Source organism: Amblyraja radiata, unplaced genomic scaffold (genome assembly GCF_010909765.2).
Source record: "Amblyraja radiata isolate CabotCenter1 unplaced genomic scaffold, sAmbRad1.1.pri scaffold_489_ctg1, whole genome shotgun sequence".
In the NCBI taxonomy this organism is placed as follows: domain Eukaryota; kingdom Metazoa; phylum Chordata; class Chondrichthyes; order Rajiformes; family Rajidae; genus Amblyraja; species Amblyraja radiata.
The window spans coordinates 9,399-33,052 of NW_022630565.1; the positions used below are offsets into that span (position 1 = coordinate 9,399).

A 23,654-nucleotide genomic window follows, 5' to 3' on the forward strand; every position below is an offset into this window, starting at 1 on the left:
CGAACCAAGTGTCCAATTTCCCTTGAAAACCATGGCTCTTTCCAATTTTTACTATTTCCTTTCAACCGAACAGGGAAATAAAGATTCTGTACTCTTAAAATTTCACCTTTAAATGTCCTCCATTTCTCTTCCACATCCTTCCCATAAAACAAAATGTCCCAATTTACTCCTTTTAAATCCTTTCGCATCTCCTCAAAGTTAGCCTTTCTCCAATCAAAAATCTCAACCCTAGGTCCAGTTCTGACCCTCTCCATAATTATATTGAAACTAATGGTATTGTGATCACTGGTCCCGAACTGTTCCCCAACGCATACCTCCGCCACCTGTCCCGTCTCATTTCCTAACAGGAGGCCCAGCACTGCCCCTCCTCTAGTAGGTACCTCTATGTATTGCTGCAAAAAACTATCCTGCACACATTTTACAAACTCCAAACCATCCAGCCCTTTTAAAGAATGTGTTTCCCAGTCTATGTGTGGAAAATTGAAATCTCCCACAATCACTACCCTGTGCTTACTGCTAATATCTGCAATCTCCTTACATATTTGCTCTTCCAATTCTCGCTCCCCATTTGGCGGTCTATAATACACCCCTATAAGTGTTGCTACCCCTTTCCCATTTCTCAGTTCCACCCAAATAGCCTCCGTAGACAAGCCCTGTAATCTATCCTGCTAAAGCACTGCTGTAATATCTTCCCTGATAAGCAATGCAACACCTCCACCTCTTGCCCCTCCAATTCTATCACACCTGAAGCAACGAATTCCTGGAATATTTAGTTTCCAATCACAGCCCTCCTGCAACCATGTTTCACTGATCGCCACAACATCATACTTCCAGGTGTCAATCCAGGCTCTAAGTTCATCCACCTTTCTTACAATGCTCCTAGCATTAAAATATACACATTTAAGAAACCCACCCTCTCTTATTCTCTGTTTATTGTCTTTTTCTTCTCTCTCCCCTACATGTTGGGTCAGAGTGCTACCATTCTCTGCCTCCTGCCTCACACACTGATTGCTAGCTTTCCCAATTTGAGACCCTCCCCCCAACCGTTCTAGTCTAAAGTCTCCCCAGTAGCCTTAGATGGGGAGGTGGCCCGTACCTGATACAGGTAGACAGGTGGCAGTCTGCACGCACCAGCCCAGGGCACCGGGGGTGTGTGGCGGTGAACCACGGCTCTGCCCGAACACCAGGCACGATTGGCAGTCGGTGAGGAGGCCGGAAAGGCCCAGACACCCTCGCTGCGGGCACTGGGGGAGACAAGATGGCATCGTCAGTGAAGCCCGCTGCCACCCTCCCTCACCGGCTCTACCCCCTTTACCGTCTCCCCCCCCCACCCCCACCCTCTCCCAGTTTCCCATCCCTTCCCCTCCCAATCTACCCCTCCCCCGCCCTCCCCCCACCCCCACACCTTGTCATCTCCCTCACCCCCCCAAGAACCCTCACCTCCTCCCCTTCCCCTCCCACCACACCCCCTCCCCATCCCCTCTCCTCTCACCACACCCCTCCCGTCACCCTCTCCCCCCACACCCCCTCCCCTCCCACCACACCCCTCCTCTCAACCTCCCCCATACCCCCTCTCCCCGCACCACACCCCTCCCTCACCCCTCTCCCCTCCCTCACCCCTCTCCCCTCCCTCACCCCTCTCCCCTCCCTCACCCCTCTCCCCACCACACCCCCTCCCCTCCCCCTCTCCCCACCACACCCCCTCTCCCCGCACCACACCCCTCCCTCACCCCTCTCCCCCCACCTCCCACACCCCCTCCCCTCCCCCATCCCCCTCTCCTCCCACCACACCCTTCCCGTCACCCTCTCCCCCCACCTCCCACACCCCCTGCCCTCCCACCACACCCCTCCTCTCAACCTCCCCCATACCCACTCTCCCCGCAACACACCCCTCCCTCACCCCTCTCCCCTCTCCTCCCACCACACCCCCTCTCCCCACCCCTCTCCCCTCTCCTCCCACCACACCCCTCCCCATCCCCTCTCCTCCCACCACACCCCTCCCTCACCCCTCTCCCCTCCCCCTCCCCCCCCCCCTCACCGTGCTGTGGGGCTGGTAGCTCTGGCAACGGCTCTGACACCACACACACTCGGGGTCCTTGCTACAGGTAACCTCGGCTCCGTACAGCGAGCAATAGTCAACATGAACCTGCAGGGGGTGAGAGGGGTAGACACGGGTGTGAGGGTGGAGCTCATCATCCCCCCCCCCCCCCCCCAGACCTGGCCACAGGCCACGGCACAATCTCTGCGGGTGCACCACAGAAAGCATTTTACCTCTTGCCCTCAACGTTATTCAGCCCCACAAGTCACCCCCACCACTCAATCACGGCTGATCTATCTCTCCCTCCTAACCCCATTCTCCCCGTAACCCCCGACACCCGCACTAATCAACAATCTATCTATCTCTGCCTTAAATATATCCACTGACTTGTGGCCTCCACAGCCGTCTGTGGCAAAGAATCCCACAGATTCACCACCCTCTGACTAAATAAATTTCTCCTCATCTCCTTCCTAAAGGAACATCCTTTAATTCTGAGGCCGTGCCCTCTGGTCCTGGAATCTCCCACTAGTGGAAACATCCTCTCCACATGCACTCCCTCTGCACTTATATAACATATAACCATATAACAATTACAGCACGGAAACAGGCCATCTCGGCTCTACAAGTCCGTGCCGAACATCTTTTTTCCCTTAGTCCCACCTGCCTGCACTCATACCATAACCCTTCGAGCCAGCACCGCCATTCAATATGATCATGGCTGATCATCCCCAATCAGTACCCCGTTCCTGCCTTCTCCCCATATCCCCCGACTACGCTATTTTTAAGAGCCCTACCTAGCTCTCTCTTGAAAGCATCCGGAGAACCTGCCTCCACCGCTCTCTGAGGCAGAGAATTCCACAGACTCACCACTCTCTGTGAGAAAAAGTGTTTCCTCATCTTCGTTCTAAATGGCTTATTCCTTATTCTTAAACTGTGTGGCCCCTGGTTCTGGACTCCCCCAACATCGGGAACATGTTTCCTGCCTCTAGCGTGTCCAAGCCCTTAACAATCTTATATGTTTCAATGAGATGCCCTCTCATCCTTCTAAACTCCAGAGTGTACAAGCCCAGCTGCTCCATTCTCTCAGCATATGACAGTCCCGCCATCCCGGGAATTAACACCTCCGCTCAGTCCGCCTGGAGAGAGGGGAAGGGGAGAGAGAGAGGGGGAGGGGGAGAGAGGGGGGGAGAGTGGAAAGGGAGGGTGAAAGAGGGGAGAGGGAGGGGGAGAGAGGGGAGAGGGAGGGGGAGAGAGGAGCGGGGAGAGGGGAGCGGGGAGGGGAGAGAGGGGAGAGGGGAGAGAGGGGAGAGAGGGAGGGGGAGAGAGGGGGAGAGAGGGAGGGGGAGAGAGAGGGGGAGAGAGAGGGGGAGAGAGGGGAGAGGGGAAGGCGAAGAGGGGCGAGGGGGAGTGGAGGGAAGAGTTGGGAGAGAGGGGGAGAGAGGGGAGAGAGGGGGAGAGAGGGGGAGAGAGGGGACACAAGCGGGGAGAGGGAAGCGGGGAGAGGGAAGCGGGGAGAGGGAAGCGGGGAGAGGGAAGCGGGGAGAGGGAAGCGGGGAGAGGGGAAGGGGAGAGAGGAGCGGGGAGAGGGGGAGAGAGGGGAGAGAGGGGAGCGGGGTGGGGGGAAAGCGAGGCTGCGTTGTGGTACTCACGTTCTGCACCATGACATGTGAGACAAAGACAGGCAGCTTATAGGCCACCAGGTCCCCCAGGCTTTGCCCGCTGAAGCCGCCGGCCACCAGCAGGACGTTGCCTCTCATCAGCGCCGCCACGTGGGAGTAACGCCCGCGGCGAGACCTGCCCTCGCGCCCTGGGGGAGAGGGCATAGGCACGGGTTAGAGGGCACGGTGGGATATGTTAGAGGGCACGGTGGGATGGGTTAGAGAGCACGGTGGGATGGGTTAGAGGGCACGGTGGGATGGGTTAGAGGGCACGGTGGGATGGGTTAGAGGGCACGGTGGGATGGGTTAGAGAGCACGGTGGGATGGGTTAGAGGGCACGGTGGGGTGGGTTAGAGGGCACGGTGGGGTGGGTTAGAGGGCACGGTGGGATGGGTTAGAGGGCACGGTGGGGTGGGTTAGAGGGCACGGTGGGATGGGTTAGAGGGCACGGTGGGATGGGTTAGAGGGCACGGTGGGATGGGTTAGAGGGCACGGTGGGATGGGTTAGAGGGCACGGGGTGGGTTAGAGGGCACGGGGTGGGTTAGAGGGCACACGATGGGTTAGAGGGCACGGGGTGGGTTAGAGGGCACGGGGATGGGTTAGAGGACACGGTGGGGTGGGTTAGAGGGCACGGGGATGGGTTAGAGGGCACGGGAATGGGTTAGAGGGCACGGGGATGGGTTAGAGGGCACGGGGATGGGTTAGAGGGCACGGGGGAGGGGTTAGAGGGCACGGTGGGATGGGTTAGAGGGCACGGGGATGGGTTAGAGGGCACGGGGATGGGTTAGAGGGCACGGGGATGGGTTAGAGGGCACGGGGATGGGTTAGAGGGCACGGGGAGGGGGTAGAGGGCACGGGATGGGTTAGAGGGCACGGGGATGGGTTAGAGGGCACGGGGATGGGTTAGAGGGCACGGGGATGGGTTAGAGGGCACGGGGATGGGTTAGAGGGCACGGGGATGGGTTAGAGGGCACGGGGATGGGTTAGAGGGCACGGTGGGATGGGTTAGAGGGCACGGGGATGGGTTAGAGGGCACGGTGGGATGGGTTAGAGGGCACGGTGGGATGGGTTAGAGGGCACGGGGATGGGTTAGAGGGCACGGGGATGGGTTAGAGGGCACGGTGGGATGGGTTAGAGGGCACGGGGATGGGTTAGAGGGCACGGGGATGGGTTAGAGGGCACGGGGATGGGTTAGAGGGCACGGGGATGGGTTAGAGGGCACGGTGGGATGGGTTAGAGGGCACGGGGATGGGTTAGAGGGCACGGTGGGATGGGTTAGAGGGCACGGTGGGATGGGTTAGAGGGCACGGGGATGGGTTAGAGGGCACGGGGATGGGTTAGAGGGCACGGGGATGGGTTAGAGGGCATGTGCCGTCAAATGGTTATGATGTGTTTAGTTTAGTTTAGAGATACAACACGGAAACAGGCCATTCGGCCCACCGAGTCCGTGCCGACCAGCGATCCCCGCACACTAACACTATCCTACACACACCAGGGACAATTTACATTTAACCTGCACACACGCACGTCTTTGGAGTGTGGGAGGAAACCGGAGCACCCGGAGAAAACCCACGCAGGTCACGGGGAGAACATGCAAACCCCGTACAGACAGCGCCCGTGGTGGGGATGGAACTCGGGTCTCCGGCGCCGTGAGGCAGCGACTCTGCGGCGACAACAATTACCATCGGCACTGTTGATGAGGAGTCCCAGCTCCTGGCCAGAGACCCATTGGTGGCAGCCCAGGTGGTAGAAGAATATGCGATCATCGTAGCACTTCTCCTCCTGGTAGTGTATGTGGACGTTACCCCCTGTGATGGACAGAGTGGGCAGAGTTAAATACACACATACCCCCCCCCCCCCCCCCCCCCAAACTCATCAACTACTGATGCGCTGGAAGAAGCATCCCAGCTCCCTCCAACACCGCAAGTAATCGCAGCAAATTGTGGATGCAGCCCAGACCCTCGCACAAACCAACCTCCCTTCCATCGACTCCATCTACACCTCACGCTGCCTCGGCAAGGCCAGTAGCCCAGACCCTCGCACAAACCAACCTCCCTTCCATCGACTCCATCTACACCTCACGCTGCCTCGGCAAGGCCAGCAGCCCAGACCATCACACACGAACCAACCTCCCTTCCATCGACTCCATCTTCACCTCACGCTGCCTCGGCAAGGCCAGCAGCACAGACCATCACACACGAACCAACCTCCCTTTCATCGACTCCATCTACACCTCACGCTGCCTCGGCAAGGCCAGCAGCACAATCAAGGACCAGTCTCACCCCGGCCACTCCCTCTTCTCCCCGTCTCCCATCGGGCAAGAGGTACAGAAGTGTGAAAACGCACAAACACCTCCAGATTCAGGGACAGTTTCTTCCCGGCTGTTATCAGGCAACTGAACCATCCCACCACAACCAGAGAGCGGTCCTGAACTACTATCTACCTCATTGGTGACCCTCAGACTCTGAAGAAGGGTCTCGACTCGAAACGTCACCTATTCCTTCTCTCCATAGATGCTGCCTCACCCGCTGGGTTACTCCAGCATTTTGTGTCTACCTTCGACCTTACCAGCATCTGCAGTACTTTCTTAAATACTCGCACTATCCTTGATCGGACTTTGCTGGGTTTACCTTGCACTAAACGTTATTCCCTTATAGATGATAGTTGCACGAGTAGGCCATTCGGCCCTTCGAGCCAGCACCGCCATTCAATGTGATCATGGCTGATCATCCCCAATCAGTACCCCGTTCCTGCTTTCTCCCCATATCACCCGACTCCGCTATTTTTAAGAGCCCTATCTAGCTCACATTGTGTTTTTGATTTTTTGTTTTTGGACTGAATTCTGTTTTTAATTTGTGTTTCTGTGATGTCTTTATTATTTATTTTATTCTGATTATATGTTTATATTCCTGTTAATCTATGTAAGGTGTCCTTGAGATGTCTGAAAGGCGCCCAATAAATAAAATTTATTATTATTATTATTATTAGCTCTCTCTCTTGAAAGCATCCTGAGAACCGGCCTCCACCGCCCTCTTGAGGCAGAGAATTCCACAGACTCACCACTCTCTGTGAGAAAATGTGTTTCCTCATCTGTGTTCTAAATGGCTTACCCCTTATTCTTAAACTGTGGCCCCTGGTTCTGGACTCCCCCAACATCGTGAACACGTTTCCTGCCTCTAGCGTGTCCGAACCCTTAATAATCTTATATGTTTCAATAAGATTCCCTTTACCTCAGGACGACAGATGGCACAATAAGTGTTCGGGTGGCAACCGGAAGGTAGCCGGTTTGAATCCCGCTTGGAGTGCATACTGTCGTTGTGTCCTTGGGCAAGACACTTCACCCACCTTTGCCTGTGTGTGAATGTGTGTGAATGTGTGTGAGTGATTGGTGGTGGTCGGAGGGGCCGTAGGCGCAGATTGGCAGCCACGCTTCCGTCAGTCTGCCCCAGGGCAGCTGTGGCTACAGAAGTAGCTTACCACCACCGAGTGGGACTGAGGAGTGAATGAATAATGCGATGTAAAGCGCCTTGAGTATTAGAAAGGCGCTATATAAATCCCATCCATTATTATTATTATTATTATTACCTGAAAGATTCTCCTAGTGAAAAGTTAAATGAAAACAAGATTTTGGAGTTTTGAAGAAATGGTGAAAGGAATTTTGAGCAAATTGAAGGATGTTGAAGACAAGCGGATTATGTTACAAGATGAATGTCGTGAACAGAAGGAACAAATTGATAACTTGCGAACCTTAGGCCAGGAAAGAGATTTGAAGATTGAAAAACTGGAATGGAAAATGAATGAAAATACTCGGGCACTCCAGCAATACAAGATTAAAAATATGGATCTGGAAAACAGAAAATATGCTTCTAAATGATAATGGAGACTTTCAACATCGAGCACCGTGAAAATATTCCAATTTTGGAGAACGCACACAGGATCGGGAAGAAATCTGGTCCCCAAGATAAACCGAGACATTTGATCGTTCCGTTTCACTTCTTGCAGATGAAGGAGAATATCCTCCAGGCAGCAAATCAGTTGAGCATGGTTGAATATGAAGGATGCAAGTTTTGGTTTGTTCCTGATTACAGCCATGAGCTTTTGGAATTGAGAAAGTCTTTCCATAATGTAATGTCTGAGTTGTTTAAGAAAAAGTTGCGCCCTGCCTTACTTTATCCAGCTAGACTGCGTATACGACTCTTTAATGGCAACAACCGATTTTTTAGCAATCCTCAAGACGCTTCCAGCTTTCTGGAGGCTTATGGGGGTGAAGCCGCGACCAGGAGCTACTGATAGCTGATTAACTTACAATTGGAGATTTACTGTTCCTATTTTGACAATATATCGTTTTGTAAATTATTATGAATGGATGAGTTGTTCTTTAATTTACTTTTTAGAATTTTAGTGTGATGGTATCAAACAACAACTTTTACCTTTTCTAAGATACTGTTAAATTAATGTAATGGTATTATATATTAATTTTCAAGATTTTCTTTGTTAGCTTTTCTATTTTTAAAATCGAAGGGATTTTTTTTCCCCGTCTTTAGATAAACAAAGTGAAGCAATTCTTGTTTTTCATATTTTGACCTTGGATCAATAATATGTAGTAGCTCTTGTGGAGGTCTTTCGCTTATAGCTTAGTTTCTTCAATCTGGGCAGAATTTGAACTATAAAAATGTCTGAAATGTCCTCACTTCTGTCTCCGCCTTAGATTTTTCTCCTTCCAGTATCATGAACTGCTATGCTTTAAGAAATTAACCCTTCACACTCCACATGGGTTTTACAAACAATATGGATAAAGTTATTAACTTCCTTTCATGGAATGTGAATGGCTTGAACCATCCCATTAAGAGGAAAAAATTGTTTAAAGTTCTTCGAAGACTAAATGCTCAGGTTATCTTTGTTCAGGAAACTCATGCAAGGCAAGACGACAATCAACGATTCTTCAAGTTTTGGAGAGGACATCAGTTTCATTCAAATTCACAGGCGAAAGTGAAAGGAGTCTCTATTTTTATTGACGCCTCAATTTCATTTGTTCATTATGAAACAATTTCTGATCCATATGGTAGATTTTTGGTAATTACTGCTGTTCTTCATAACCAAAAAGTTATGGTGAATGTTTATGCACCAAATATTGATTACCCTGAGGTTTTTTTAACAGTTAATCGTATCCTTTCCTAATTTAAATGAACATCTTTTAATAGTAGGTGGAGATTTTAACTGCTGTTTGAGCCCCTCGATGGACAGATCTGCATCTGATCATGTGCTTCCAAATAAATCAGCTAGTTTTATCAATTCTTTTTTACTTGACTGGAATATTAGAAGTCTGGAGATTCTTACACCCAAATGACAAAGAATTTTCTTTTTTCTCTCATGTTTATCTAGGATTGACTACTTTATAATAGATTCTCGGCTAGTTTCATCGGTCACTGCATGTGAGTATGATGCAATTGCTATTTGTGATCATGCACCATTGAAAGTATCAATCAAACTACCTGATTTCAAGTTTAGTGCTAAACAATGGCGATTTAATGATTTAATGGCGATCTAAATTTTGTTAATTTTATTAAAGATCAGATTGCTTTTTCCTTCTTAACAAATTCTACTGAAGAAATATCCAATGGTGTAGTCTGGGATGCTTTTAAGGCATATATTCATGGACAAATTATTTCATACTCCGCGGGATTAAAAAAAACAAACTCGAAATGAGGCATGCAGGTGCAGCAGGCAGTGAAGAAAGCAAATGGTATGTTAGCTTTCATAGCAAAAGGATTTGAGTATAGGAGCAGGGAGGTTCTACTGCAGTTGTACAGGGTCTTGGTGAGACCACACCTGGAGTATTGCGTACAGTTTTGGTCTCCAAATCTGAGGAAGGACATTATTGCCATAGAGGGAGTGCAGAGAAGGTTCACCAGACTGATTCCTGGGATGTCAGGACTGTCTTATGAAGAAAGACTGGATAGACTTGGTTTATACTCTCTAGAATTTAGGAGATTGAGAGGGGATCTTATAGAAACTTATAAAATTCTTAAGGGGTTGGACAGGCTAGATGCAGGAAGATTGCTCCCGATGTTGGGGAAGTCCAGGACAAGGGGTCACAGCTTAAGGATAAGGGGGAAATCCTTTAAAACCGAGATGAGAAGAACTTTTTTCACACAGAGAGTGGTGAATCTCTGGAACTCTCTGCCACAGAGGGTAGTCGAGGCCAGTTCATTGGCTATATTTAAGAGGGAGTTAGATGTGGCCCTTGTGGCTAAGGGGATCAGAGGGTATGGAGAGAAGGCAGGTACGGGATACTGAGTTGGATGATCAGCCATGATCATATTGAATGGCGGTGCAGGCTCGAAGGGCCGAATGGCCTACTCCTGCACCTAATTTCTATGTTTCTATGTTTCTATAATAAATATAAAGAAATTGATAAAATATATTCAAAAGCTCCCAGTCTAGAACTCTATAAGAATAGAATTGAACTTCAATTGAGACATGATTAGTTATTAATATCACCGATCGAGAATCAGCTACTTAAAACCAAAAGTCAATTTTATATACATGGCGAAAAATCTGGCAAATTACTTGCCAATCAGTTGAAAGCTATGTCAGCCAAACGTCAGATTATTAAAGTGAGTACATTGATTGTAGACCATGATGAAACTAATAAATCCTTTCAGGAAATCTATACCTCCCTATACCAATCAGAATTTCCTACTGATTCCAATATAATGCAGGAGTTTTTAAAGAAACTGAACTTGCCAAATTTACCACATAATGAGTCTGTTGTCACAGAAGGAGAAATACAGAAAGCAATCCTTTCGATGAATTCTAGTAAAGCTCCTGGTTTAGATGGGTTTACAGTGGAATTTTAAATGTATTTCTCAAGTTTACTGTCTCCCTGGCTATGCAAGGTTTTTAAAGAAGCCCTTTTAATGAATAGATTACCACAATCCATTTATGAAGCATCTATTTCTTTCATTCTTAAAAAAGACAAAGATCCTATAGAAGTGACATCATATAGACCTATATCACTATTAAATGTAGATTTCAAAATTCTATCCAAAATATTAGCTATGAGATTGGAAAATATTTAACCGCAAATTATTTCTGAAGATCAGACAGGTTTTATTAAAAATCGTCACTCATACTTTAACGTTAGGAGATTAATGAATATCGTATATACAGCGTCAAATAAAACTTCAGAATGTGTCATTTCACTTGATGCTGAGAAGGCGTTTGATAGAGTAGGATGGGAATACTTATTCAATACATTTGAAAAATTTAAGATTGGTCCAAAATTTATTTCTTGGATCAAGCTGATATATCATATACCTCAGGCTTCTGTACTTACTAATAATCAGAGATCCCCTTTTTTTCAGGCTCTTTCGAGGTACTAGACAGGGCTGTCCCTTAAGTCCTTTACTATTTGATATTGCTTTGGAACCTTTCAGCCACCGACCGCTATTAGGGAATCCCCTAACATTTCTGTATTGTCCGCGGGAATAAGACATATAAGCTATCTCTTCATGCAGATTATCTGTTATTAATCATCTCTAACTCTGAGAAATCTATTCCGGCAATAGTAGCTCTACTTAATCAATTTAGTAGTTTTTCTGGTTATAAACTAAATCTTAGTAAGAGTGAGCTCTTTCCATTAAACAATCTAGTTTCAAATTATTGAGTTTCCATTTAGATTGACTACCGAATGTTTTACTTATTGAGGCATTAAGATTACCAAGAAACACAAGGATCTATTTAAAGCCAATTTTATGCTTTTAATGGACCATATCAAACAACAGTTCACTAAATGGTCACCAATGTCCTTATCTCTAATAGGCCGAATCAATGCTACCTAAATCTTACCTAAATTTTTATATTTATTTCAGACGATACCAATTTTTATTCCTAAATCTTTCTTTGATATTATTGACTCCAAAATTTCCTTATATATATATGGCAGAATAAAAATTCCAGAATAAGTAAAAAATACTTACAGAAATCAAGAAAAGATGGTGGTTTGGCACTGCCGAACCTTAGATTTTACTATAGGGCAGTTAATGCCCGCTATCTAACATTTTGGACAAAAGATTTAGAAGATTCCAATGTCCAGGATGGGTAAATCTTGAACGTGATTGTATGCAAGGGCTATCATTGGATTCTATTCTAGGGGCCTCGTTACCTTTTACAATTACGAGATTGAATAAATATACGACTACCCCAATAATAAGACATACACTTCGAATATGGTTTCAATTTCGCAAGTTTTTTGGATTGAATGGTTTTATCTTATCGAGTCCTATTTTATCTATTTTTTTCTTCCAACCTTCTAGCACTGATCAAGCCTTTCTGTTATGGAAGAGGAAGGGATTAGCAGCTTCTCATGCTTTGTTTTCGGATGGTTGTTTTATGTCTTTTGAACGACTCTCCAATAAACATAATCTACCTAACTCACATTTCTTTAGATATTTACAAATTAGACATTTTTTGAGGGCTTCTCTACCCTTTTTTTCCGTTACCACATCAAACCGATATCTTGGAAAACATTTCATAGTTGAACCCTTATCAGAAAGGCAATAACGACTGTTTATGAGTTGATTTTGAAAATAAAAAAAGATACATTTGATAAAATTAAGAATGACTGGGAAACAGAACTCCAAATGTCTCTACCTATAGAGAAATGGGAGAGGATTCTTCAATTAGTTAATACTTCCTCAATGTGTGCAAGACACGCTCTGATACAATTCAAGATGGTTCACAGAGCTCATATGTCAAAAGATAAGTTAGCTCGTTTATATGGTCATGTAAATCCTACTTGTGACAGATGTAACTCTGAAGTGGCCTCACTGATCTATATGTTTTGGTCCTGCCCACATTTGGAAAAATATTGGAAAGAAAATGTTGTACTATTTCTGTAGTCTTAGGTATTGATTTACAACCTCATCCTATTACTGCAAGTTTTGGGCTACCAATGTTAGATTCTACTCATCTGTCCCTTTCCGCCCATCGGTTGTTGCTTTTACTACATTAACCATATAACCATATAACAATTACAGCACGGAAACAAGCCATCTCGGCCCTACAAGTCCGTGCCGAACAACTTTTTTCCCTTAGTCCCACCTGCCTGCACTCATACCATAACCCTCCATTCCCTTCTCATCCATATGCCTATCCAATTTATTTTTAAATGATACCAACGAACCTGCCGCCACCACTTCCACTGGAAGCTCATTCCACACAGCTACCACTCTCTGAGTAAAGAAGTTCCCCCTCATGTTACCCTTAAACTTCTGTCCCTTAATTCTGAAGTCATGTCCTCTTGTTTGAATCTTCCCTATTCTCAAAGGGAAAAGCTTGATCACATCAACTCGGTCTATCCCTCTCATCATTTTAAAGACCTCTATCAAGTCCCCCCTTAACCTTCTGCGCTCCAGAGAATAAAGATCTAACTTAGTCAACCTATCTCTGTAACTTAGTTGTTGAAACCCAGGCAACATTCTAGTAAATCTCCTCTGTACTCTCTCTATTTTGTTGTCATCCTTCCCATAATTGGGCGACCAAAATTGTACACCATACTCCAGAATTGGTCTCACCAATGCCTTGTACAATTTTAACATTACATCCCAGCTTCTATACTCAGATATACTCTAATTGCCAGAAGATCTATTTTATTTAAATGGAAAGACTCTAATCCTCCGACCACACTCCATCGGTACTCTGAAACGATGTCATGTTTAAATTTAGAAAAAAATAGGAGTGACATTGTTGAACCCTTGGTTAAATTTGATAGGACTTGGGGAAGTTTTATTCAACATTTTCACATGACATAAATTGTCCCCTTTCCAACCGTTATAATAATTATTTTACCTTTCTCCAGACTGATTCCTGGGATGTCAGGACTTTCATATGAAGAAAGACTGGATAGACTCGGCTTGTACTCGCTAGAATTTAGAAGATTGAGGGGGGATCTTATAGAAACTTACAAAATCCTTAAGGGGTTGGACAGGTTAGATGCAGGAAGATTGTTCCCGATGTTGGGGAAGTCCAGAACAAGGGGTCACAGTTTAAGGATAAGGGGGAAATCTTTTAGGACCGAGATGAGGAAAACATTTTTCACACAGAGAGTGGTAAATCTGTGGAATTCTCTGCCACAGAAGGTAGTTGAGGCCACAGTTCGTTGTCTATATTTAAGAGGGAGTTAGATGTGGCCCTTGTGGCTAAAGGGATCAAGGGGTATGGAGAGAAGGCAGGTACAGGATACTGAGTTGGATGATCAGCCATGATCATATTGAATGGCGGTGCAGGCTCGAAGGGCCGAATGGCCTATTCTTGCACCTATTTTCTATGTGTCTGTGTTTATACAGTGGAACGGACTTGACGACAAACAGGAACTTCAAATGTTGAAATTCTTTGCAGCCCAGATTCTGTTTTTGCTTTTTTTTTCTCTTTAGTTTAGTGGGGGTTTAGTTTTGTTGTTTTTACTCTTTTTTTCTTCTTTTTCTCTCTTTGTTTTTATACATATAAGTTCTCTTTTAAACACTTAACTACATTTACATCGAGACCGGGATGTCTATATTCAATGTGTATTTAGACACTGGTCTCATATTTAGCTTATACCTGTTATTAATGTAATCCTGATCACTATGTATCAATATCATTGATACATTTATCATTACTTTTCTGTTGTTTTGTTTTTGCTTTTGAAAAAAACCAAATAAAATGATTTTAAAAGAAAGATTCCCTTTATATGGGATGTTAGCTTTCATAGCAAAAGGATTTGAGTATAGGAGCAGGGAGGTTCTACTGCAGTTGTACAGGGTCTTGGTGAGACCACACCTGGAGTATTGCGTACAGTTTTGGTCTCCAAATCTGAGGAAGGACATTATTGCCATAGAGGGAGTGCAGAGAAGGTTCACCAGACTGATTCCTGGGATGTCAGGACTGTCTTATGAAGAAAGACTGGATAGACTTGGTTTATACTCTCTAGAATTTAGGAGATTGAGAGGGGATCTTATAGAAACTTACAAAATTCTTAAGGGGTTGGACAGGCTAGATGCAGGAAGATTGCTCCCGATGTTGGGGAAGTCCAGGACAAGGGGTCACAGCTTAAGGATAAGGGGGAAATCCTTTAAAACCGAGATGAGAAGAACTTTTTTCACACAGAGAGTGGTGAATCTCTGGAACTCTCTGCCACAGAGGGTAGTCGAGGCCAGTTCATTGGCTATATTTAAGAGGGAGTTAGATGTGGCCCTTGTGGCTAAGGGGATCAGGGGGTATGGAGAGAAGGCAGGTACGGGATACTGAGTTGGATGATCAGCCATGATCATATTGAATGGCGGTGCAGGCTCGAAGGGCCGAATGGCCTACTCCTGCACCTAATTTCTATGTTTCTATGTTTATCATGTATCTGTACACTGTAGATGGCTCGACTGTAATCATGTATAGTCTTTCTGCTGACTGCTTTGCACACAACAAAGGCTTTTCACTGTACCTTGGTACATGTGACAATAAACTCAACTCACTGAAACTTCACCCCTCACCCTAATCTTACAGCGGGCAGTCAAAGAGGACATCTACCCCCGAAACCTCACCCCCCCCCCCCCCCCCGCACCCCGCACGACATCAGGCAGTGTATAGAGTAAGATGTACCCCAAAACTTCACCCCCACCTCTGCTGGCAGTCCCGACAATCCCCCCTCCACACCACCGGCAGATCACTCCCCCAACCCACCCCCTGTCCCTCTCTCCACCCCCCTTGATGGAGACTCCCGCTGCCCCTCCCCCATGACCCCCCCGCTGCCTCTCCCCCTCTTGATCCGCTCTACCCCACCACTGCCCCTTATCCCTCCCCCTCTCCTCCTCCCACTGCCCCTTATTCCTCTCCCCCTCTCCCCTCCCACTGCCCCTTATTCCTCTCCCCCTCACTGCCCCTTACCCCTCCTCCTCTATCCCCCCCCTTGATCCTGCCTCCCCTCCCCCCCCCCCTGGTTCTCTCTCTCTGCCAGTTTCATTGTAGAGATGCAGGCCCTTCGGCCCACCGAGTCCGTGCCGACCCGCGAATCCCACACATTAACACTACCGAACACGCACTAGGGGACAATTTACAATCTTTACACCAAAGCTAATTAACCTGCAAACCTGCACGTCTTTGGAGTGTGGGAGGAAACCGAAGCACCCGGAGAAACCCACGCAGGTCACGGGGAGAACGTGCAAACTCCACACAGACAGCGCCCGCGGTCTCTGAGCGCAGCGTCACGGTGCCGACACTCACCGTACACCACCATGTAGTTGCCGACCAGCGTGGCGGTGTGGAAGGCCCTCTCACGGGGGCCGGCGGCTGATGGGCGTGCTGCCAGGCTGCTCCAGTAACGCCGGTCCACGTGGAAGATGTCCGTGCTGTTAGTCCGGTAACTGAAGCTGCCGGAGAAAGAGATCGACGGTGAATTAAAACTCAAACTCACCCCAGCGGAGGCCGGCACAGTGCTCCCGCCACCGGGACACCGGCCATTCGGCCCATCGCATCCATCCCGGCCCTCCCCACCTCTCACGACCCTGCCCTTCTCTGGCTCAGATGATGGAGGTTTGGGGGGGCAACCTCATCACACAGAGGGTGCTCGGTGTATGGATGTGGGCATTTAGTTTAGTTTAGAGATACGGCGCAGAAACAGGCCCTTCGGCCCACCGAGTCCGCACCGACCAGCGATCCCCGCGACACTAGCACCATCCTACACACACTCGGGACAATTTACAATTACACAGAAGCCAATTAACCTACAGACCTGCACGTTTTTGGAGTGCGGGAGGAAGCAGAAGATTTCGGAGAAAACCAACGCAGGTCACGGGGAGAACGTACAAACTCCGTACAAGCAGCACCCGGAGTCAGGATGGAACCCAGGAGCTCCGGCGCTGGAAGGCAGCTACTCTACCGCTACTAACATTTAAAAATGAAAACTCTTACTCTGAGTGGGGTCCAGGATTGTGGAATGGGATCCTTAGCTCGGCAAAGAATGGGATCCTTATCTCCTGGATTTTAAAGGGTTTTGTTAGTAGTTTGCCGGTATCGCGATATATTCAGAGCTGCCATGTTTTGTCAGAGCATTTCAGTATTCTAGCACCTGAAAATCAGTATTTTGCTGAGAAAATCAGTATTTTTACGCTGTACTATTTTGTTGAAATTGTTTTTATTTTTAATGTGCGGTCATACCCATGTTACAAGAATGCATAACTTGTTTAGTGTGCATTTGCAAGACAATTTATCGTGTATTATATGATATAGCTGCTTCCTTGCATTTGTCCAGAAGTTTATCATTGAAAGTCATTTGTTGGCAACGTTTCCCCATGGCCTGGGGAAACATTATGAGGCTGGAATATATATATATATATATATATATATATATTCCAGCCTCTTAATGTTTCCCCAAGATCTATCTATCTAATCTATCTTCTCTCTCTCTCTCTCTCTCTCTCTCTCTCTCTCTCTCTCTCTCACCCTCCTTCTCTCTCCCTCTCTCACCCTCCTTCTCTCTCTCCCCATCTCTCTCGCCCTCTCTCGCTCACCATCTCCCCCTCTACCTCTTTCTCCCCCCTCACTCTCCCCTTCTCTCTCCATCTATCCCTCTCCCTCCCTCTTCCCACCCCTCTCGCCCTCCCTCTCCCCCTCCCTCCCTCTCTCTCCCCATCTCATTCCCTTCTTACTCCCCCTTGCCTCTCCCCTTCTCTCTCCCTCTCTCCCTCCCTCCCTCTTTCCCTCTCCCCAGCTCTCCCTCTCCTCCTCTCTCCCATACCCCTCATCCTCCCCCTCCACCTCACCCTCTCCCACTGCACCCTCTCTCTCTCTCCTTCTTTCCCCTCCCCTCCATCTCTTTCTCCCACTCCAAATCTCTCTCTCTCTCTCTCTCTCACACACCCTCTCTCACCTCGGCATAACCCCCAAAAGGTAAATATTTCATGAAATAAATGACTTCATACAGCTAAAAAAATCTTCACAAAGGATGTTAACTAAAATGTCTCTTTGCCCAGCACTGTGTGCTACTGTAGGTAAAAGGTGTTGGCTGCAGCCATCTTCTGCTTCAGTAAGGGAAGCTGGCCGGTGATTGGACACAATCCCCTTAGAGACAGCGGCTGATTGGCTGCTGAGTGACCATCGTATTATGTGATTGGACACAATGCCCTTGGAGACAGCGGCTGATTGGACGGGAATTTTAAGGGAAGCTAGTCGGTGATTGGTCGCAATCCCCTTGGAGACAGCGGTTGATTGGCTGTTTTCCCCCTCATTTTAAAATCGTACTCTTCTGATTTTTCACCCTTTTTAACAAAAATCGGAACAAATACGATAAAATCGGACGAGTTGGCAGGTATGCCACTGCTCCACCGTGACCGGACATATTGAATGTTTTCTCTGGAGCGTTTGCACGTTTTCTGAGTGGGGGAGAGAGTGTGGGCGGAGACACTGGGAGAGAGAGTGTGCGGGGGGGAGAGGGAGAGGGGGGGAGAGAGTGGGGGGGGAGATAGAGAGAGGGGGGAGAGAGAGAGTGGGGGGGAGGAAGAGGTGAGAGAGATAGTGGGGGGGGGAGAGCAGAGGGGGAGAGCGATGGGGGGAGAGAGAGAGGGGGGGGAAGGAGGGGAGAGGGGGAGGTGAGGCGAGAGAAGGAGGGCAGAGGAGAGGGGTGGGAGAGAGAGGGGGGAAGAGAGCGGAGGGGGGGAGAAGCCGAGGGGGCGGAGAGAGAGAGCAAGGGGGGGAGAGAGTGAGAGGGGGGAGAGAGAGAGGGGGGAGAGGGTGAGAGAGAGAGGGAGAGAGAGAGAGGGGGGGAGAGAGAGAGGGGGGGAAGAGAGAGAGAGAGGGGCGGAGACAGACTTACCGTGGGGAGAGTCGGTGCCCGCCGTGTATGAGCAGGGTACGTGATTGGGGGTGGAAGACCATGGAGTGGGCAGCCACGGGTGGGCTCTTGCCTCCAGTGGGCAGAACCTCCTCCCACTCCAGACGCTGCAGGTCCAAGCGGAACATTGTCCCGCTGAAGCTGCCCTCCTCTGTACGCCCTGGGAGAGAGAGACAGAGAGAGACCCAGCTCACACTCAGACCACACCCCTTCCATATAACCATATAACTATATAACAATTACAGCACGGAAACAGGCCATCTCGGCCCTACAAGTCCGTGCCGAACAATTTTTTTTCCCTTAGTCCCACCTGCCTGCACTCATACCATAACCCTCCATTCCCTTCTCATCCATATGCCTATCCAATTTATTCTTAAATGATACCAACGAACCTGCCGCCACCACTTCCACTGGAAGCTCATTCCACACCGCTACCACTCTCTGAGTAAAGAAGTTCCCCCTCATGTTACCCCTAAACTTCTGTCCCTTAATTCTGAAGTCAGGTCCTCTTGTTTGAATCTTCCCTATTCTCAAAGGGAAAAGCTTGATCACGTCAACTCTGTCTATCCCTCTCATCATTTTAAAGACCTCTATCAAGTCCCCCCTTAACCTTCTGCGCTCCAGAGAATAAAGACCTAACTTATTCAACCTATCTCTGTAACTTAGTTGTTGAAACCCAGGCAACATTCTAGTAAATCTCCTCTGTACTCTCTCTATTTTGTTGACATCCTTCCTATAATTGGGTGCCCAAAATTGTACACCATACTCCAGATTTGGTCTCACCAATGCCTTGTACAATTTTAACATTACATCCCAACTTCTATATTCAATGCTCTGATTTATAAAGGCTAGCATACCAAAAGCTTTCTTTACCACCCTATCTATATGAGATTCCACCTTCAAGGAACTATGCACGGTTATTCCCAGATCCCTCTGTTCAACTGTATTCTTCAATTCCCTACCATTTATCATGTACGTCCTATTTTGATTTGTCCTGCCAAGGTGTAACACCTCACATTTATCAGCATTAAACTCCATCTGCCATCTTTCAGCCCATTTTTCCAAATGGCCTAAATCACTCTGTAGACTTTGGAAATCCTCTTCATTATCCACAACACCCCCTATCTTGGTATCATCTGCATACTTACTAATCCAATTTACCACCCCTTCATCCAGATCATTGATGTACATGACAAACAACAAAGGACCCAACACAGATCCCTGAGGCACCCCACTAGTCACCTGCCTCCAACCCGACAAACAGCCATCCACCATTACCCTATGGCTTCTCCCATTCAGCCACTGCTGAATCCATCTTGCTATTCCTGCATTATACCCCGAATTAACCTTCTTAACCAACCTTCCATGAGGAACCTTGTCAAAGGCCTTACTAAAGTCCATATAGACAACATCCACTGCTTTACCCTCGTCAATTTCCCTAGTAACCTCTTCAAAAAATTCAAGAAGATTAGTCAAACATGACCTTCCAGGCACAAATCCATGTTGACTGTTCCTAATCAGAGCCTGTTTATCCAGATGCTTATATATATTATCTCTAAGTATCTTTTCCATTAATTTGCCCACCACGGAAGTCAAACTAACAGGTCTATAATTGCTAGGTTTACTCTTAGAACCCTTTTTAAACAATGGAACAACATGCGCAGTACGCCAATCCTCGGGGACTATTCCCGTTTCTAATGTCATTTGAAATATTTCTGTCATAGCCCCGGCTATTTCTACACTAACTTCCCTCAATGTCCTAGGGAATATCCTGTCAGGACCTGGAGACTTATCCACTTTTATATTTTTCAAAAGTGTCAGTACTTCTTTTACTTTGAAACTCATAGTATCCATAACTACTCTACTCGTTTCCCTTACCTCACATAATTCAATATCCTTCTCCTTGGTGAATACCGAAGAAAAGAAATTGTTCAATATCTCCCCCATCTCTTTTGGCTCTGCAGATAGCTGCCCACTCTGTTTCTCCAATGGACCAATTTTATCCCTCGTTATCCTTTTGCTATTAATATAGCTGTAGAAACCCTTTGGATTTACTTTCACCTTACTTGCCAAAGCAACCTCATATCTTCTTTTAGCTTTTCTAATTTCTTTCTTAAGATTCTTTTTACATTCCTTATACTCCACAAGCACCTAATTTACTTCATGCTGCCTATAATTATTGTAGATCTCCCTCTTTTTCCGAACAAGATGTCCAATTTCCCTTGAAAACCAGGGCTCTTTCCAATTTTTACTGTTTCCTTTCAACCGAACAGGAACATAAAGATTCTGTACTCTTAAAGTTTCCCCTTTAAATGTCCACCATTTCTCTTCTACATCTTTCCCATAAAACAAAATGTCCCAGTCCACTCCTTTTAAATCATCTCGCATCTCATCAAAGTTAGCCTTTCTCCAATCAAAAATCTCAAACCTAGGTCCAGTTCTGACCTTCTCCATAATTATATTGAAACTAATGGTATTGTGATCACTGGACCCGAAGTGCTCCCCAACGCATACCTCCGCCACCTGTCCCGTCTCATTTCCTAACAGGAGGTCCAGCACTGCCCCTCCTCTAGTAGGTACCTCTATGTATTGCTGCAAAAAACTATCCTGCACACATTTTACAAACTCCAAACCATCCAGCCCATTTACAGAATGTGTTTCCCAGTCTATGTGTGGAAAGTTGAAATCTCCCACAATCACTACCTTGTGCTTACTACTAATATCTGCTATCTCCTTACATATTTGCTCTTCCAATTCTCGTTCCCCATTTGGCGGTCTATAATACACCCCTATAAGTGTTGCTACACCTTTCCCACTTCTCAGTTCCACCCAAATAGCCTCCCTAGATGAGCCCTCCAATCTATCCTGCCAAAGCACTGCTGTAATATCTTCCCTGACTAGCAATGCAACACCTCCACCTCTTGCCCCTCCAATTCTATCACACCTGAAGCAACGAAATCCTGGAATATTTAGTTTCCAATCACAGCCCTCCTGCAACCATGTTTCACTGATCGCCACAACATCATACTTCCAGGTGTCTATCCAGACTCTAAGCTTTCTTACAATGCTCCTAGCATTAAAATATGCACATTTAAGAAACCCCCCGTCTCTTCTTCTCTGTTTATATCCTTTTTTTGCTCTCTCCTCTTGTGTCCGAGTGCTTCCCTTTTCTGCTTCCTGCCTCCCATTCTGTCTACTAGCTTTCTCTATTTGAGTCCCTCGCCCCAACCATTCTAGTTTAAAGTCTCCCCAGTGGCCTTTGCAAATTTCCCCGCCAGGATATTGGTCCCCCTTCGCTCACACAACTGTTCCCCTGCCCCCACTGCTCACACTTGGACCACACATTGCTCACACACACCTTCACACTAACACTGACCATGGCTCACACCTGCACTCACTGGTCACACTCGGACCCCATGCTCACACTCCTCCCTGCTCACACTCACCTTCACTCCCACACAATGACGACACACTCGCCGATCACTCTCGGTATCCCAACTCACACTCGGGCTGCACAGGGATCATACTCATCTTTGCACCAACACTGACGACGGGCTCACACTCGCACACACTGATCACACTCGGATCCCAAGCTCACCGTCCCCTTGCTCACGCTCACCTTCACACCGACCACGACTCACACTCAGACCCCCAGTGCTCAAACTCACCTTCACACCAACCAAGGCTCACACTTTGATCACCATCAGACCAACCTGCTCACACTCAAACGGCCCAGTGCTCACACTCACCTTCACACTAACACCGACTACGGCTCACCCTCGGACCCCAAGCTCACACCCAGCCCACCCCCGCTCACACTCACCCCACCACCTGCTCACACTCAGCCCACCCCCGCTCACTCGCACTCAGCCCACCCCCTGCTCACACTCATACAGCCCACCCCCCGCTCACTCAGCCCATCCCCCGCTCACACTCAGCCCATCCCCTGCTCACACTCATACAGCCCATCCCCACTCACACTCAGCCCTCCCCCTGCTCACACTCAGCCCACCCCCGCTCACACAGCCCATCCCCACTCACACTCAGCCCACCCCCGCTCACACAGCCCATCCCCACTCACACTCAGCCCTCCCCCGCTCACACAGCCCATCCCCACTCACACTCAGCCCTCCCCCTGCTCACACTCAACCCACCCCCCGCTCACTCAGCCCATCCCCGCTCACACTCAGCCCATCCCCGCTCATACAGCCCATCCCCGCTCACACTCAGCCCATGCCCCGCTCACACTCATACTCACCTCCGTAGACGTACAGGCTGCCGTCCACCAGTGCAGCTGCATGTGAGGCCAGGCCGGGCGGGTTGCGGGAGCTGAGAGGCTGCAGCCGTCGCCACTGGTCAGCGAGGGGCTCGTACACCCACACGTCACTGGTCAGTGAGCCGTTCCTCAACTCACCCCCCATCACCAACATCCCCCCCCTCCACTCCAGACCACAGTGGGAGTGGCGGGCAGCCTGCAGAGAGAGGGGGGTGAGAGAGAGGGAGAGAGACCCGTCCCCATCCCTCACCTCCACCCACACCCCCACCCCCACCCCTGCACTCCAGACCACAGTGGCAGTGGCGGGCAGCCTGCAGAGAGAGGGGCGTGAGAGAGAGACCCGTCCCCACCCTCACCCCCACCCACACTCACATCCCCACCCCTCCACCTCCCCCTCCACTCCAGACCACAGTGGCGGGCAGCCTGCAGAGAGAGGGGCGTGAGAGAGAGACCCGTCCCCACCCTCACCCCACCCACACTCACATCCCCACCCCCACCCCCCCCCCCCCTCCACTCCAGACCACAGTGGGAGTGGCGGGCTGCCTGCAGAGAGAGGGGCGTGAGAGAGAGAGAGAGAGACCCGTCCCCATCCCCACCCCCACCCACACCCACACTCACAGCCCCACCCCCCCCCCTCCCCCTCCACTCCAGCTCACAGTGGCGGGCAGCCTGCAGAGAGAGGGGGGTGAGAGAGAGAGAGAGAGAGAGAGAGACCCGTCCCCCACCCTCACCTCACCCCCCCATTACCCCCACCCCACCTCCCCCACCCTAAGCCCCACCCCCACCCCCAACCCACCTTCACCCACACCCCCACCCTCAAC

General features: G+C 48.5%; 1 protein-coding gene across 1 annotated transcript in view; it reads right to left on the reverse strand.

The window, feature by feature from the left end:
• Positions 1 to 1,073: 1,073 nt before the first annotated feature.
• Positions 1,074 to 23,654, reverse strand: part of megf8 (multiple EGF like domains 8) — a 24,133-nt gene continuing 1,552 nt past the window's right edge. The window contains exons 4-10 of the mRNA XM_033016774.1: positions 22,816 to 23,029; positions 18,540 to 18,717; positions 15,953 to 16,098; positions 5,380 to 5,505; positions 3,688 to 3,845; positions 2,039 to 2,146; positions 1,074 to 1,244 (exon numbers count right to left, since the gene is read on the reverse strand). Of these exons, the coding sequence (XP_032872665.1) occupies positions 1,074 to 1,244; positions 2,039 to 2,146; positions 3,688 to 3,845; positions 5,380 to 5,505; positions 15,953 to 16,098; positions 18,540 to 18,717; positions 22,816 to 23,029 (1,101 nt within the window). The remainder of the gene's footprint in view (positions 1,245 to 2,038; positions 2,147 to 3,687; positions 3,846 to 5,379; positions 5,506 to 15,952; positions 16,099 to 18,539; positions 18,718 to 22,815; positions 23,030 to 23,654) is intronic.